At 38.3% G+C, this 15,200-nt stretch overlaps 2 protein-coding genes across 3 annotated transcripts; one reads left to right on the top strand and one right to left on the bottom strand.

Moving 5' to 3' along the window:
- Positions 1-625: 625 nt before the first annotated feature.
- Positions 626-7,830, bottom strand: hspa4l (heat shock protein 4 like). Of its 2 annotated transcripts, none has more exons than XM_062439871.1 (19): positions 7,724-7,830; positions 6,577-6,634; positions 6,302-6,442; positions 5,935-6,057; positions 5,748-5,847; positions 5,404-5,537; positions 5,078-5,322; positions 4,907-4,983; positions 4,652-4,803; positions 4,406-4,512; positions 3,903-4,036; positions 3,318-3,514; positions 3,039-3,113; positions 2,603-2,746; positions 2,158-2,283; positions 1,944-2,051; positions 1,627-1,746; positions 1,124-1,285; positions 626-1,033 (listed from the first exon to the last, which is right to left on the bottom strand). In XM_062439871.1, exons 1-19 carry the CDS (start codon positions 7,828-7,830, stop codon positions 845-847), a joined length of 2,499 nt encoding a protein of 832 aa, XP_062295855.1. In that variant the 3' UTR covers positions 626-844. The 2 variants fall into 2 exon arrangements, with proteins under 2 accessions (XP_062295855.1, XP_062295856.1); XM_062439872.1 differs by having other exon boundaries at positions 2,603-2,743.
- Positions 7,831-11,816: 3,986 nt separating this feature from the next.
- chmp3 (charged multivesicular body protein 3) lies at positions 11,817-14,684 on the top strand. Its single transcript, XM_062440215.1, has 6 exons — positions 11,817-11,954; positions 12,417-12,477; positions 12,813-12,992; positions 13,162-13,283; positions 13,400-13,514; positions 13,673-14,684. Exons 1-6 carry the CDS (start codon positions 11,910-11,912, stop codon positions 13,810-13,812), a joined length of 663 nt encoding a protein of 220 aa, XP_062296199.1. The 5' UTR covers positions 11,817-11,909; the 3' UTR covers positions 13,813-14,684.
- The last annotated feature ends 516 nt before the right edge of the window (positions 14,685-15,200 follow it).

The raw sequence follows: 15,200 nt of genomic DNA, 5'->3' as shown, positions 1-15,200 counted from the left end.
TCTTTCAGGTTCAGCTGCTGAAAATAAAATAATTTCAGACTAAACACATTTTGTCTTAAAGACAAGTGAATTTATTTTTGCCATCTTTAAATCCCATAACTTAAATATGGAAAAATGCAAGAAAACAAAAAAAGGAAATAGGCAACCAATTACTTACTAAAGAGATCTGGTGTGTCAAGCATTGCCGTCATAACACTAGGAATGTGTTCCTTATGTACATAATTTTACAGCACCAGTAAAAAGTCTGGACACACTTTCTCTTTTAAGTGAATGGGAAGATGTGTGCAAACTTTTGATTGCTACTGTATATGCTGGCTTCTTTTTTTTTTACTAAAATAGTATTTACAGTTTCTAGACTTGGACATCATTTCAAACTCATTAAATACAAATATATATAATTTGTATTATTGCATACAAACTAATAGTTCTGCAATAGCATTTGTTTGGACAGCACTTTCTATTTCTCTTGTGGTGATACGATTTACTGCTGATACTGGACGCTTATGAAACACATGGAATGCAAATACAAAAGCTTACCTTACTGTTTGGTACAGAGGAAACAGTTTTACATCAGAATCAGAGCTTGAGCTATTGCATCATTCTTTCTTTTATTAAGTATGTCAAACCTTTGAGAGAGTAAAGCACACCATTGTCACACGTAAGGATGAAAGGGTGAAAACAGAAACCTCAGAAGGTAAAGTCCGATTGGGGGGTGGGGGTGGGGGTGGGGGGCACACGAGAAAACAAATCCACAAAAGTGGCTGGTGAGGATTGAGAAATGGTCCCAGATATTCATGTTTCTACTGTCTAAATGGTCAGTGATGTTGCTGGTCAGACAACGAGCTCAGTCCACCTCCATCTCTTTCGTGCCAGATTTTGTCTGCTGGCTTCCCTTGGTGTCTCCCTTCCCGTCTGCGCCTTGCTTGGCTGTCGGGCCGTTGTGAGCTCCGCTGTTTTGATCGTTCACTTCAGGGGCCTCCTCCACTGTGGGCTTTGGCCTGTTGATCACCGGATTGCATACATCCTCCAGTTCCTGGTAAGAGTGTGTTGACAGAAGAAAATCAGCAGATCTCATCACTGATAATGGAACAATGAATTCAATCCTAAACAGTTATTTACATACCTGTATTTTGGCAATTATGTCTGCTACTTTGACAATGGGATCTTGAGTAATAGCCAGTTTGCTCTGTGCATTCATCTTGTTGTTCAACCAGCCCATGCTTTCATTCACGCATTTCTCCACAGCGCTCTTTTCCTCTGCACTCAAATGTAGGTATCGCTCATCCTAGGAAAAAGTTTGTGACAAGAAATTTATTTTACACATCTGTATTTAATGAATAATTAATTTCTACACCATTAATCATCTAAGAATTCACATCCACATTTTCACACAAAAATTACATCTGCAAAACCAAAAGAATTGCAATAGGTGTTGTAGAAAGTGTCACAGCTATGGTTGAGCAGCAGAACAGATCAGTGTGGAAAATATCTGAAACCTTTACAACACTAGATTGGACTAAAACACTTCATAGAGACATTTTAAACCTCTGTACAAAAAACTTTTAAAAACATTCTGTCTTGTTTTTCTCATTTATACAGTGCACCACTAAATTAAAAAGGATTTACCTTCTGTTTACAGCAATCCACAAACTTCATGTAGAGTTGTAGTTTCTTGCCAAGCTCTTCAAAAGCCCTCGGCCTGTCCTCATGCTCTCTGTGTCGTTCCTGAATGGGTTGACCCAACCTCTGGAAAAGAAAAGTATTCATATTAACAAACTGTCCGTGCATGTTTTTGCTCTTTAAAATACTAAATGGCTCCTTAGCCTCACTACTGAACGTAAGCCATCTGGCATTCTGTTTATAAAAAGCCACCTGTCTCAATTTGCTTTGGTAAACTCACTGACACTAAAAATAGAACATTTATTGGAATAAGTAAAACAAACCTTAAGTGCATCCAGCTTTTCCTCATAGACTTGTTTGGGTTGGTCCTCTCCATCCTCATACAGCCAGTTCTCTGTGTCCTCCAGCATCAGTGATAGCCGGTTACTGTCCTGTTAGTCAGACCCAGATTTAACAGGAAAATTAAGCTTGGTACATCTTCCCAATATACTAGTGTATACAATGTCAGGGAGACTATTATCAAAAAGCAGCACTTACATCCTCTGTGATATACTTTTCATAGATCCCACAAAGTTTATCCCGCAGATCGTATACATACTCCTCCACAGCATTTTTGGCATCGTTCAGCTCTTTCACCAGTTTGTCTTGGACAATCATCTGACGCTGTGAGGAAAATCCACACATACAAGAGATTGTGTTGTAATACCTTAAATATAAGATGTGGAAACAGTAATAGCAATAACTTTATAATATCATGCCATCCAACCAACAGCACCACAAACCATGGCATTAAAAATGACCTCAAAAACACCTCTCGTTAACTTAATGATATCAGATACAAGCATATGTCTTTATGGGGAATAATAACAGACCAGTACAACACATGTCAAGTGCATATTGAGTTTTAATTGCACACCATTTATTTGGGTGCAGGTAATCAGACCATGACTCAGCTTTTCCCAAGGCCAGTAGGGGCACTCACCTCATACTCCATGAAGTTGCTAAGGACCTCACTGTCAAGCTGTCGAATGTTGTTGGCCGCGATGGGCAGATCAATACTCTTCACCTTGACTTTGGGCTTGCTTCCCCCTGCTGCTGGGTCCTTATTCTCCCCTGCTGCACCCTCCTGGATTTAGAAACCAGAAAACCCGATCCAGCCCTTTAGATGCATTCCTTTTATGACTTGTTTTTGTATTTTTACAGCATAAACATTTCATACATGGGGCATTTCACTACATCATTTTTTGATTCGACATTTTGAAACCTTGTTTTTAGGTTTTTGTTCCAAAATACAACTGTCAAATTTGAAATACAATCAGTTTTGGACCTGTAGATTGATGTCTGTACAGTCTGAGACAGACAGAAAAGTAGGATATGGGTGTTTTATGAGCATTTCTCTAAATTCAAGCCCAACTAACCTTACTGGTGGAACTGTCATCCTCATTTTGCTGGTCTCCCTGGCTTTGGCCTTCCTGGTCTACCTGCATTTTGGTCTGAGACACAACACACATTCAGATATTTTTAATCCAAGCCAGACTGCATGTAAATAACACAAGATTTTATATTCTAACTACATTTAAAAGCACAACACAACTACTACAACAAATGTGAAAGAATTGCTTTTTAAACAATGTAAATTATATTAATATCTAAACAACACTTGGAGTAATAAGCCACTGTGATAAACATCATTTTACCTGGTCCTCAGCTCTGCCTTCATTCTGCACCATTGGCTCTGAGTCTATTTGCATGTCCTCTCCTTCCCCTTTCTGCTTCTCAATCAGAGAGGCGCTGGACACACTGAAAATGCCGTGGACATTGACACGCACTTTGACCTTCACTTTAGAGCTGTCTCCATCTGGTTGAGGAACCACATTTTGTACAGAAAAGTATCCTGGAAACAGATGGAAACTAAATTATTGGTTTGTTAGAGAGCTTGAATTACAGGGATTACACAAGGGCTGGTAATGTTTAATTACAAAGTGATAACCCACCTGAGTCTGCACATGCACATAAAAACAATCATACTGACTCATTAGGGCCCATCTGTGGGAGACCTTATGCCTACCATCCAGGTTGTAGGTCCCTTGGGACTCAGCCACAAATGGGCCACCCGGAAAAACTATTTGAGACACTGGCATCAATCACCTCTCTTACTGTAGACATATACAACTTTTAAAAGGAGCCAGATATCTGCTTAATTTCACATCCTAAAATCTGTTTATCTATTCCTCTGGGGATAGAACTCATGGGTCACTAGCTGGCAGATTTGGCAAAATTACCTATCCTGTGGTCCGGGTATGGGAGCTCTTGAGGGCTACTGTAGAAGGCTTCAAGATCAAAGGGCTCCTTCTTGTGGAAGGTAATCACTTTGGAAAACGGAGCAGCATGACTCTTACTGAACACCTCGCACTCTCTGTGACAAAAATACAGCGAGAGGAAAAAGTTAAGTCGGGTTATAAGGACACAGTCAGCACATACTTGCTAGATTTACTATTCAGAAGGATGACTACAGGGAAATAGATAACCTGTCTTCATGTGAAATTAATCCAAGTTAAACACAGATTTATTTCAAAATAACTTCTGGCTTGTTTTAATGTTGTTGCACTGTTTGTCTTCCTCTAATAATTATTACTATCATTATTATTATTATTATTATTATTATCATTCCGCTTTGGTAAGGTCAATGAGCAACTACTGCTCTCCTGCCTCATACAAATACAACCCACTCCCCCCTCTCAGCCCCTTGCCCAATATGCCCAATTAAGATGTACAATGTGCTTACCCCAAACCATCATCTGTTGGTGATTTCCAGCGTAGAGTAATGGGAAAGGGAACAACATCGGTGATGGAGAATTCGCGCACCTTAAATGCCGGGGACAAAATTGCACACTACATCCAAACAATCAGCACACACACACAACCACCACAAAACAATCACATATTAGCTGCATTTAATATTACCGATCTAAAGTATGTTTGGGGTAAATTGGGGGGGAAACTGTTAAGAAGTGTTAGAGGAAAATCATACCTGAAGTGCACAGCCTCTGGCGACAGCTTCATCTGCATTCAGTGTGGTGCTGACATCTTTGCCGAAGAATTTGGCGATCCTCTCTTTAATAGCTGGCATTCTCGTAGCTCCCCCAACTACCTCCACTGCATAGATATCATCTCGGCTCAGTTCTGCCATAAAACACAGACACAAGGTTAAACAGGTTTCTCATTTATGTACTGTACTATTACAAGAATATTCCTGAACAAATCCAACTTAATCTGAGGGACATACTTGCATGTTCAAGAGCTGCTTTCAGTGGCATCTCTACTTTCATCAGATACTGTGCACACATTTCTTCAAAATGGCCCCTGTGGGTTACAAATAAGTTGAAAAGTAAACAAAAAAAAAAAAAATGTATAATGCTGTCTTTCCACTTTTCCAAGGGACAAAAAGCATTTGTACCTATTCATCCTGCTGGAAACATCAATGTCATTCATGAAGCACTCTATGTTCAGAGGCAGGTCGGAGGAGTTGGCACTCATGAGCTTCTTCAGTTTCTCACACTCCTGATGCAGCCGCAACAGAGCCCTCTGGTTCTCCCTCACGTTCAGCTTGTACTTAGACTTAAACTCTTCGCAGAAGTAATCCACCAGCGCCTCATCAAAATAACGTCCACCAAGGTACGGGTCAAACGCCGTGGCAAGGACCTGACAGACCAGAGTAATTTTGAGCTCGGAGTTTAAAGACACAGGTGCAGCGTGTAGCTGAATAACATATTAGAGGCTAACCTTGAGTTTGCCTTTGTTGAAGGCAGTGATGGAGACTTGGTATGATGAATGTCCCATATCCACAAATATCACATTTCGGGGCCTCTCTTCTGGAGAAGGAAGGTCCTGTTTGTAGATCCCATAGGCTAAAGCCACTGTGAATGAAAATAAAAAACACAATTGTTTAAATAATTGCTGTTGGTTCGATTTATTGAGCACACGATTTCTACTCATCTTCTTGCAGTTTCACCTCAAAGAAATGATCTTAAAATATGTGGAAAGTTGCTGACTAGCCTTCAACTTTAGCACTAATATACTCCTATTACAGAAAATTCACTACCACCAACTTTTCCAGCAACACTGACCTGCAGTTGTATCATTAATTAACCGTAAACAGTTCAGCCCTGCGATTTGACTCGCGTCAAATACAGATCGCCTTTCAGCATCTGTGAAGAAACTGGGGACCTGTAAAACAGAGCACGGATCAACACGTTTCATTGACCCACTTTGTGAGTTACGATGATACTTCTCTGCAATGTTTTCATCACTCACAGAGATGACGCAATCCACCACTGGCTTCTTAAGAGCGCTCTCTGACGTCTCCTTCAGCTTGGTGAGCAGCATCCCCGTTATCTGCTCCACTGTGAACACTTTGTCTTCATCCAGATAGCGCACCTGTAAACATGATTCAGGAGAAATTAAAAGCAATTAACCATAAAGCTAATAGATGAGGTGAAACACAGTCGAAAAAAATATCATCTGTGCGCTCATTCTCACTTATCATGGTCAGCTTCATGGTTGAAGTACATGAACAAAGGTGTGCAATGACAACAGAAAATGGTCAGGGTCAGAGAGAAAAGGGGGGAAAAAACATAAAGCAGTGAAAAAGAACGTGCTGGAGGTTTTTACAGTGCTTTACCTTAATTCCAGCGTTCCCATTGGCCAGTTTATGTAAGCTGTAAGGCAGTTTGGGCTTTTCCCCTTGGACAAATGGGTCATCAAATGCTCTGCCATGGAACTTTTTGAAGCCATGGACTGTATTTTTGAAGTTTGTAATAACCTGAAATACGATCATTCGAACAGTTTGTAAGAGAGATTGACTTAAAGTTAAAAAAAAAAACACAATGACATTATTTCAATTTGTAATGTTACTTTTAGCACATAAATCAGACAAATGACCAGAGATGCTCTTACTTGACTCTTGGCTGCATTTCCAATCATGCGATTTTTGGTGGCCAAAGATACACAAGCCCTTGATGAAAGAACATTAGCGAATTACATAGGTCACAACAGCAATAGACCTGTTCACAGATGTGGCAGACGAGACAGAACTGTAATTGACTGACTGTTGTAGACAGAATCAAATGTCGAGTGCTGAGAGGCAGCTTTCGATTAAGGGAATTTCATGAGGGAGTCTGAAGAAGAGCTACAAACTGGGGCAGTGAGGCAGAACAATTCACCTTCAAAAATTAGCTCATCCTGCTCCAACGAAATACAACATTTAACTCCTCTTTTAGACAAAGAGTAATTCATTGTGTTTACTGACAATGATGAATGCTTCTGGTCATACAAGGTTTAGGGATCCATTTCACATTAGCTGGCAGTGACAAGTCACTCCCTAGATTCACCTTGCCACAAAAATACCCACATTCACTTAAAGGTGCAATGCTCTTTCTCGTTTCCACTTGCACGTGCCTGTTTGCTGGATGCTGCAGCAAATGCATCCCACTTTGCCTGCTAAATGTCATGCTCACTTCTTGTTATTATAAGATGAAGTAATTGATTATATCCACTATATATAAACAATATTTCTATTATGATACAACCTGCTTTATTTCTTTGTCATTTCTGGGCTAGTGCTAGAAAACAACAAGGATGTAGCTTTTTTTGGCAGGCCGTAACAGATCGCCATGTCATGCCTAAGCTTATTTATTGTCTTTCCGCATGTCTACTAACATATTACCATGATGTATAACCTACATACATCTCCTCTTCTTTAAGTTGCTTATCTCAGCCAACTTTGAGGCGCACTGCGCAGCACTGTGCTCAGGGTTATCAGGAGAAAATGTCAGCTGCCAGTCTATCAAAAGTATACAGTGTTATTTTACACAGCGACATGCGACAATTAGCCCTATATTTATATATATATTGCCAATTTTAACCTGCTCTGACGTTGAATAAACCAGTAGTTACAGGCCTCATCACAACCAGCGCCACAATCACTCCCGTCTCTGCCCCATCACCGCTCAGCCAGTGCGCCTCTAGACGCAAACATTGCGTAACAAACTCAGACGGACCACATTTCACGGTGATGATGATGTCTGTCAGTGCTCATACTTACGGCGTACATCTGTCACTGTAATCATTCGCAATGGTTTCAATGCCACCGCTCCTGGCCACGGCGATGTAACAGTTTTGGAAACCCACATCAATGCCTACCACTGACATATTGAGTGCGCTTGAATTCACCTCTTGAGTAAGTTATCCTTCGCAACGACCGCACCTGACACCTATGAGAAAAAAAAATATATATATATATATATATAAATACAATGGCGGTCTATCTAAAAAAAATGAAATGCAATTAAGCGTGTCCTCTCCTTTGAAAACAAACGCTACTGCTAGCTGAAGGTGCGCTAACAGAATTACTCGCTGTTATGTAAGACAAGCTGTTTATAGCAAACTCATTCAGAGTAATCCCGGGGAGCAATGATGGCCAAAGCGGATTCTCCCACTCCTAGGCTTCCCTAACGTCACCTCACGGCTCTGACAAACCGCTGCTCCTAAAGCCCGCCCCCGACGTCTGTGATTGGCTGCGTCACACCATTGTCTTTACGTGATTGGTGCGACAACCAATCAATAACAGAAACATCTAGAACCCAGTGGAAAGGGGACCGTAGAGTACGTCAGAGGTAGACTGGATAGTACGGACAGCAGTGACTAGACATTCATACATACACCCTGAATTTTGTCTGTTAGGCACAATATATCTGCATAAATACAATGTCTTTCCGAGTTGATGAGTGCACATTATTGCAATATCTTTGAAATGAGCCACACATATATCTAATTAATATCTGGAGGTTGCTGGGAGTGGCATACATCTTGAGATGAAGTGCTGCCTGAGAGGCCTTACCTAGGGAATAAAGTCACTGGTTCTTTGGATACAGGTGTGGTCTGGCCACATGATGATCTGTGCATTCATATATTATTAAGTCAAAGTAAATATGCAAATGTGTGTAAATGTGTAAAGAAATAGTGGAAACACTACCAGTATCTCCCACTAAAAAAGACTGATGTTGTCCTTACTATGTTAATCCCAGGAATATTGCACATTTATATATTGCAGATTTACTTACACAGAGATTGTTTATTATATATGGTATTTTATTTTTATTTTTTATTTTATTTTATTATATCACTTTCACCCATACGTTGCTACTTTTTTTCATTATACTGCTTGTGTCAATTTGAATTCATCCTGAGGGGGATCAATAAAGATACATCTTATCTTACTTATTTTATGTTATCTTAACCATCCCTTGTTAGTGATAATAACAATTGTTCAACCTAACTTCATAATGGTTATTCAACACAATAAAATATAAATGAATAAATAAATGAAACAAAATAGATATTAAATGAAATACATCTATAAAATCTATAAAAAAAAGAAATCTATAAAAAAGGCTTGCCTAAAAAAAATGGGTTTTAGAAGCTGCTTAAAACAGTCCAAAGATTCAGCAATTCTGACGGATTGGAGAACATTATTCCAGAGTTAAAAAGGCGGAGATTTGAGTAACATTTTATGTCCACCTGCCTGTTATCACCCATTAAATGACATTTTTGCTACTTAAAATGATAACCTCATATACTCTCTATAATGACTTTTGCAAATGCATGTGGCAAAAGACTACACCCTAAACATGTTTTAAAAAGTAGGCTATTTATACTAAGCTTTTGTGTGGCATATTTTATATAGGCCTCATCATCATCAGATTGATCAATGAAATAAGCTTTTTATTATTTATTACTATTTATTATTATTAGAACATTTCCCCCATATAATTCTATTAGAAAATGTATAATGCATTCGTTTGAAATAACGTGAGTTGAAATTCCACTTTTGTTTGTGGTGTCCAAGTTTTGAAAATTGTTCCAAACATGCTCCTACAAATTGAGGATATGTTTTGGATGTAAAATTGTTTTTTGTATCTTATCTCTATAAGCTCAAATGCAACAATGTGTTAGTCAAGGCACTGAAGACAAATACTAAGCAAAGCTGGCTTTGGTAATGTTTTTATGAGGAAGGAAATACATATTTTGGTTTGGAGTAACTGTGAATGCAAAGACATAATTTATTTGTTTACAAGAAAATCCCACATGGCACCTTTAATTCAAATTATGAGAAGTCAAAACTGCACTTGAGGGATCTTGAATTTTAGTTGTAAATGGAGTTATGATATCTGTAATTCACATTTCAGGTAGACAAAATTGAGTTGTTCACATATTAGATTATCCCATAGTTCATTCTTTAAAATATATATTATCACTTGTCAAAAAGTCTTTAACTATTTCTCAAATGTTTGGTCATAAATGCACTGAAAATATTTAATATGGAGAATGTCTGGTTATATGTATGCTGGTCATTTCATATTTTTTGGGAGTGTTTCTATATTTCTTCACCTCAGTTATTCTTCACAGTTAGATGTAGTAGTCACAAAAGTCCTTCTGTTGGAATAGACACAATCGTTTGCACAATCGCTTCAAAGTCCTGATACTCATAATCACTGATGTGCCAAAAGATTAAACAGGCTATTTTGTTACTTGTGAAATTTACAGTAAAGTATAACTTCACAAGATGCTCCATCTGTCTCATTGTAACACAGGTGGCACGTGGCACAGTTGGCGCCTCTGATATTTCCCCTTAAATAGGACATTTCATTTTTCTTGTAATAAGGTATTGTCATAAAATTACAACTTTTCTGTTGTAAAATTACAACATTATTATCATATTAGGGCAATCAGCAATATACACGGTCACCCATAAAGTTGGAATAAAATATTTTTTATTTCTTCTCATGAAATGATTGTGACAATGTGATTTATTCTTGATAGATAAAGTGTATATATTCTCAAAATGGTATTGATCAATCTCATTGCACCTGGTCAAAGGTGATTACTGATGTGTATAAATAGAAAATAAAAAGAGGAATGTGTCTGAAAACAAAATTATTCCAACTTTATGGGCGACCGTGTATTTCAATAGGAAGCCAGTACATTATATCCACACCCAATAAGAGAATGCAGGCATCATACTTGGAGAAGAAATGGCAAATATAAAAGTGTTCCTGCTTGTGCCAAATTGTCTTTCCTAATGTGGGACAGTTCAGGCTGAAATCTGGGACACTGACTGGGAGGCTGAAAAGCCCAGTTCATATTGCATGCCCACATTTGGTCATCTATGCGGTCTAAGTGATTGTGATGTTTTTGCTGTTGCAGATAGTGTGGTAATGTAGAAAATATTATATATCAATATAAGTAATAATATAATTTGCACCATGACTAAAAATAAGAATTCATAATAATAAATTAAGCATTTTAAAGACTAAACCCCCTCTATAACTATTGGCATTGCACATTTAATGTACTTAAACTATTTATCCACTTCAACAACATGACTATCCTACATCAGTAAAACCAGCTGTCCCACATTTTAAACCACTTTTTCTAAAGTTCACCATACTGTAATCCGTTTGTGTCTAGTTGGATTTACAACATAACCTGAACATTTGTTTCCTTGTTTCCAGTGTTGGGGAGTAACTAGTTACATGTAACAGTTTGTGTAATTTTATTACACAATAAATGTAACTGTAATTCATTACATATTGCTCTTTTGAAATCTTTGAAATCAATTTTTTTTTTTACATGTTGTAAATAAATAATGACATGGGCTTAAGTTGTGGCACAGTACCAATTAATCCCATGCCAGACTTTTGACTTTTTTCATAAAACAACTTTATATTGTATTCTAAACCATATATTAACTAATGGATACTTTTTCAAATGAGAGATAAATCTTGCTTTGTAAGAAATGATCTCCCTTATAAATCATGTCAGTATCCATGAAAAACACCTGAACTTAGATTTTGGTGGGCTTAATTGGTACACTTACTCGAACAGTTGAAAATATTTGTTAGAAAATGTAAAAAGTAATCACATGTAATAAGTTACATTACTTTGATTACATAATTGAAATAGTTACTTTTTAAATAGGGTAACTAGCTAGTAATATTTTACCTATTACTTTTCCAAAGTGACCTTCCCAACCCTGCTTGTCTCCTTGTCGCCTTGTCTCCTTGTCTCCTTGTGTCCTCGCACAGGGACCTTCTGCTCACTCGTGTTGGGACGCAGCCGGAGCGCTCCGAGACGAGTACGCAACAACAGGAAGTGCTGGTTGAACAAGCTGAGCTAGCTAGCTAGTTTTAGTGAGGTAGGTTAGCTTGACATTTAACGAAGTAGTCAAAATGGGGCTGTTCGGCAGAACAGCGGATAAACCACCGAAGGATCTGGTGAGTGCTGCCTGCTGACCTGCTGAGGTGTCTTTAAGAGTTTGGCCCGTAGTAACAAGAAAATGACGGCGCGTTGTGCTATCCTTGCTATCGTAAACTGCCAGTTTAACTCGGCTTGCTTCATCCAATCTGTTGCTGCTTCTTACCAGCCTAGTAGCTCAAGTTAGTCTGATTAAAGATAGATGTCAGTGTCAACCAGTGTGTTAATGTTACTTTATTTAACCTTACACACGTTTGTTTGTGTGCCAAGTCAGCCGAGCAGCTAGTTAGCATACAAGCTTCACCTCCATGTAAACAAACATGATAGTGCTTCAGCAGACACCATTTTCTGTGACAGTTTAGCTCTTTTAACTTTTAAAAATTACTTTAACCTAACCAAAGTTTCAGATGTCTGTGTGAAACATATCGTAGTGATAAGGGCAACGTTAATGAAGTATGAAATGACAATGTGTATCGTTTCAGATCAATGAGTGGTCTCAGAAGATCAGGAGGGAAATGAGAGTGATCGACAGACAAATAAGAGGTAAGATAAAGAGTATTTTTTTAAATGTAAAATGTACATCCAATTTACACATTTACTTCAATGTGATTTTTAGGAATAATTTGTGCTCTTTAATTATTACATTAGTTTCAAGTCGAGAACCTTGAAGCAAAACAGAAATGAGAGAAATAAAATTGAGTAAACACATTGATGTCACCTCATATGCCTATTGCCCAGAAAAAATGGTAATAGTATAAATTACTTAACACTAAAGGCGGTGACTCATCAAGATGGTAAATTTGTGTTGTTGCATGACTATTACACTGACTAGTTGTTAGTTGTTGTGTTATATGTAATCACGTGCTCTTGTGTTTCAGATATTCAAAGAGAAGAAGAAAAAGTTAAAAGGTCCATCAAAGACGCTGCCAAAAAGGGCCAAAAGGATGTGTGTGTGATTCTTGCAAAGGAGATGATTCAGTCAAAAAGAGCCGTCTCCAAACTTTACGCTTCAAAAGCACACATGAACTCTGTGCAGCTCAGCATGAAGAATCAGCTTTGTGAGTTTGGGAATGCATCAGCTGAGTCACTTAACTAGGAAAAATGGCTTTAATGTTATTCATGTAAAATCTTTTATTGTCATCAGTAGAATGGCTTGCTCTCTTATCATTAGAACATATTATGCTGCTGTGCAGTGTCAGTGAAGGTAATGTATTTGTGTGTTTCTAGCTGTACTGCGTGTAGCGGGAGCCCTGCAGAAGAGCACAGAGGTCATGAAAGCCATGCAGAACCTTATCAAGGTCCCAGAGATCCAAGCCACCATGAGGGAGCTATCAAAGGAGATGATGAAGGTCAGCAGCAGTACCAGGCATACATAAATCCTTTTTTATAGTTAAGTTTCTACAAACATTGTAACGCTGCTGCAGAGTCAGATTACCATCATTGTGTTCTCGTATTCCTCTTTCAGGCTGGCATCATTGAGGAAATGCTTGAAGACACATTTGAGAGCATGGAAGATGGAGAAGAGATGGAGGAAGCGGCTGAGGAGGAAGTTGACAAGATCCTCTTTGAAATCACAGCAGGTGAAGAGTTTTTTTTTTTTTTTTTTTTTTTTATGAATGACAACATTGTTACATTAGTATTTTGGTGTACCTAACTGTTTATTGGAACCAGAGATTGAATTATAACACAGATTGGTTATATTGAAAGTGGTGTTTCATGGTCCTATTTGCTCTGTTAGGCGCCCTTGGTAAAGCACCGAGCAAAGTCACGGACGCCCTGCCTGAAATGGAGCCTCAAGGAGCCACCGCAGCCTCAGATGAGGAGTCAGAGGAAGATATTGAAGCGATGCAGTCGAGATTGGCAGCTCTTAGGAGCTAAGGTGAACTTCCACTGTTCTGTCAAAGTGTGTTTGCTCACCCAATCTAAGGACAAAGACAATTTTTGGTGAGGAGTTTACAGCTCTGAGCATCCTCTCTCTTTTCTTCATATTACAATTGTTTCGCATAATCATTTGGGGTTAACTTTGTTCTATGACAGTAATTGTCTTGGGGGGGGGAAGTTTTTTATAGAACTCAGCCAGAAGAAAAAATACTTTGTTTTGTTTTGCTTTTTGTCTTTTATTATCAGGGGTAACCCTAGGTAAGTCTATTATCCAAAGTCAAACAGAAGGGGTAAGAAAGTGTATATATATGTATGTATGTATGAAAAGCCTGCTGTGCCTACAGTGCTTCATCATATTCTTCTTCTGTCCTAAGTTATGGACTGCTGGTGGACGTACTTGGGTGTTTATGTTCCAAACAAGTGATTGATTAAATCCATCCTGCAGAAATGTTCAGTGCAGATCACATCATCCTAGATCATTATTCAGCAGTAGTTCTGATCTGTTAGGATACCAGTAATTAGCCTAAAACACTAGAGGTGACTGGATGGATTTTTCTTTTTGATAGTTCATTTTCTGTACAGTCAAGATGTATCTCTACTAAATGTAGTCCTTCATGTAAAGTACACTCAACAGAAAAATGCACGCATACTGCCCTAACCCATTATTTTATTTTTATTTTTAGCATTAACATTCAGCTTGTTTAATATTTTGACTTTGTATCATGATTGATTTCCTTCTCAGCAGGAAGATGCAAAGGCAATGGAAAGCTTGGTTAGTGCAGGACCTATGTATTGTGCAAGTATGTGTATAATTTTTCTATGTGAGTGGGGACAAAAATAAGAAAATAAACTTTTAAGAACAAAGGTGGCATATGAAGAATGTATTATCTGTTTGAAGCTTTAACAGGGCATCAACAGGCTTCATCTTTCATCCTGTGTTCATGTGTTTATTAATGAAAGAAGTAAATTCAAGTATACATGGGTTAAAGTTCTCAGGCACCATAGAGCAGTTTTAAATGCAATACTTCATTCAATACATTGTACACATTTCCTCCAGTAAACGTTTCAGGCTCACACATCTTTTCTTGCTGTAATCCCTGAGGTATATATCAGAAGATTAATGAGGAACTTTATAACTCTATAAACACTAAATGTTGGGCGTGTTCACATAAGGAAAAACACTTTGGGGAAATCTGAACCTTCTAGCAAGCAACAGCCCACTCAGCAGGTCAGAGACTGTACTGCACTGACATCTGATTAGGTTGAAACAAACATATGCCAGCGCACAAAATAGCTTGTTCTGAAAACAAACTATGTGCAGTAAAGAGTTAAATCCCTGTTAATGCTTCTTGTCATCATACTGCAGTTCAGGGACTACAGTCTGC

This window comes from Scomber scombrus, chromosome 19 (genome assembly GCF_963691925.1).
Source record: "Scomber scombrus chromosome 19, fScoSco1.1, whole genome shotgun sequence".
Lineage (NCBI taxonomy): Eukaryota > Metazoa > Chordata > Actinopteri > Scombriformes > Scombridae > Scomber > Scomber scombrus.
The sequence above is the reverse complement of the archived record's forward strand: the minus strand, read 5'-3'. Positions and strand labels throughout refer to the sequence as shown.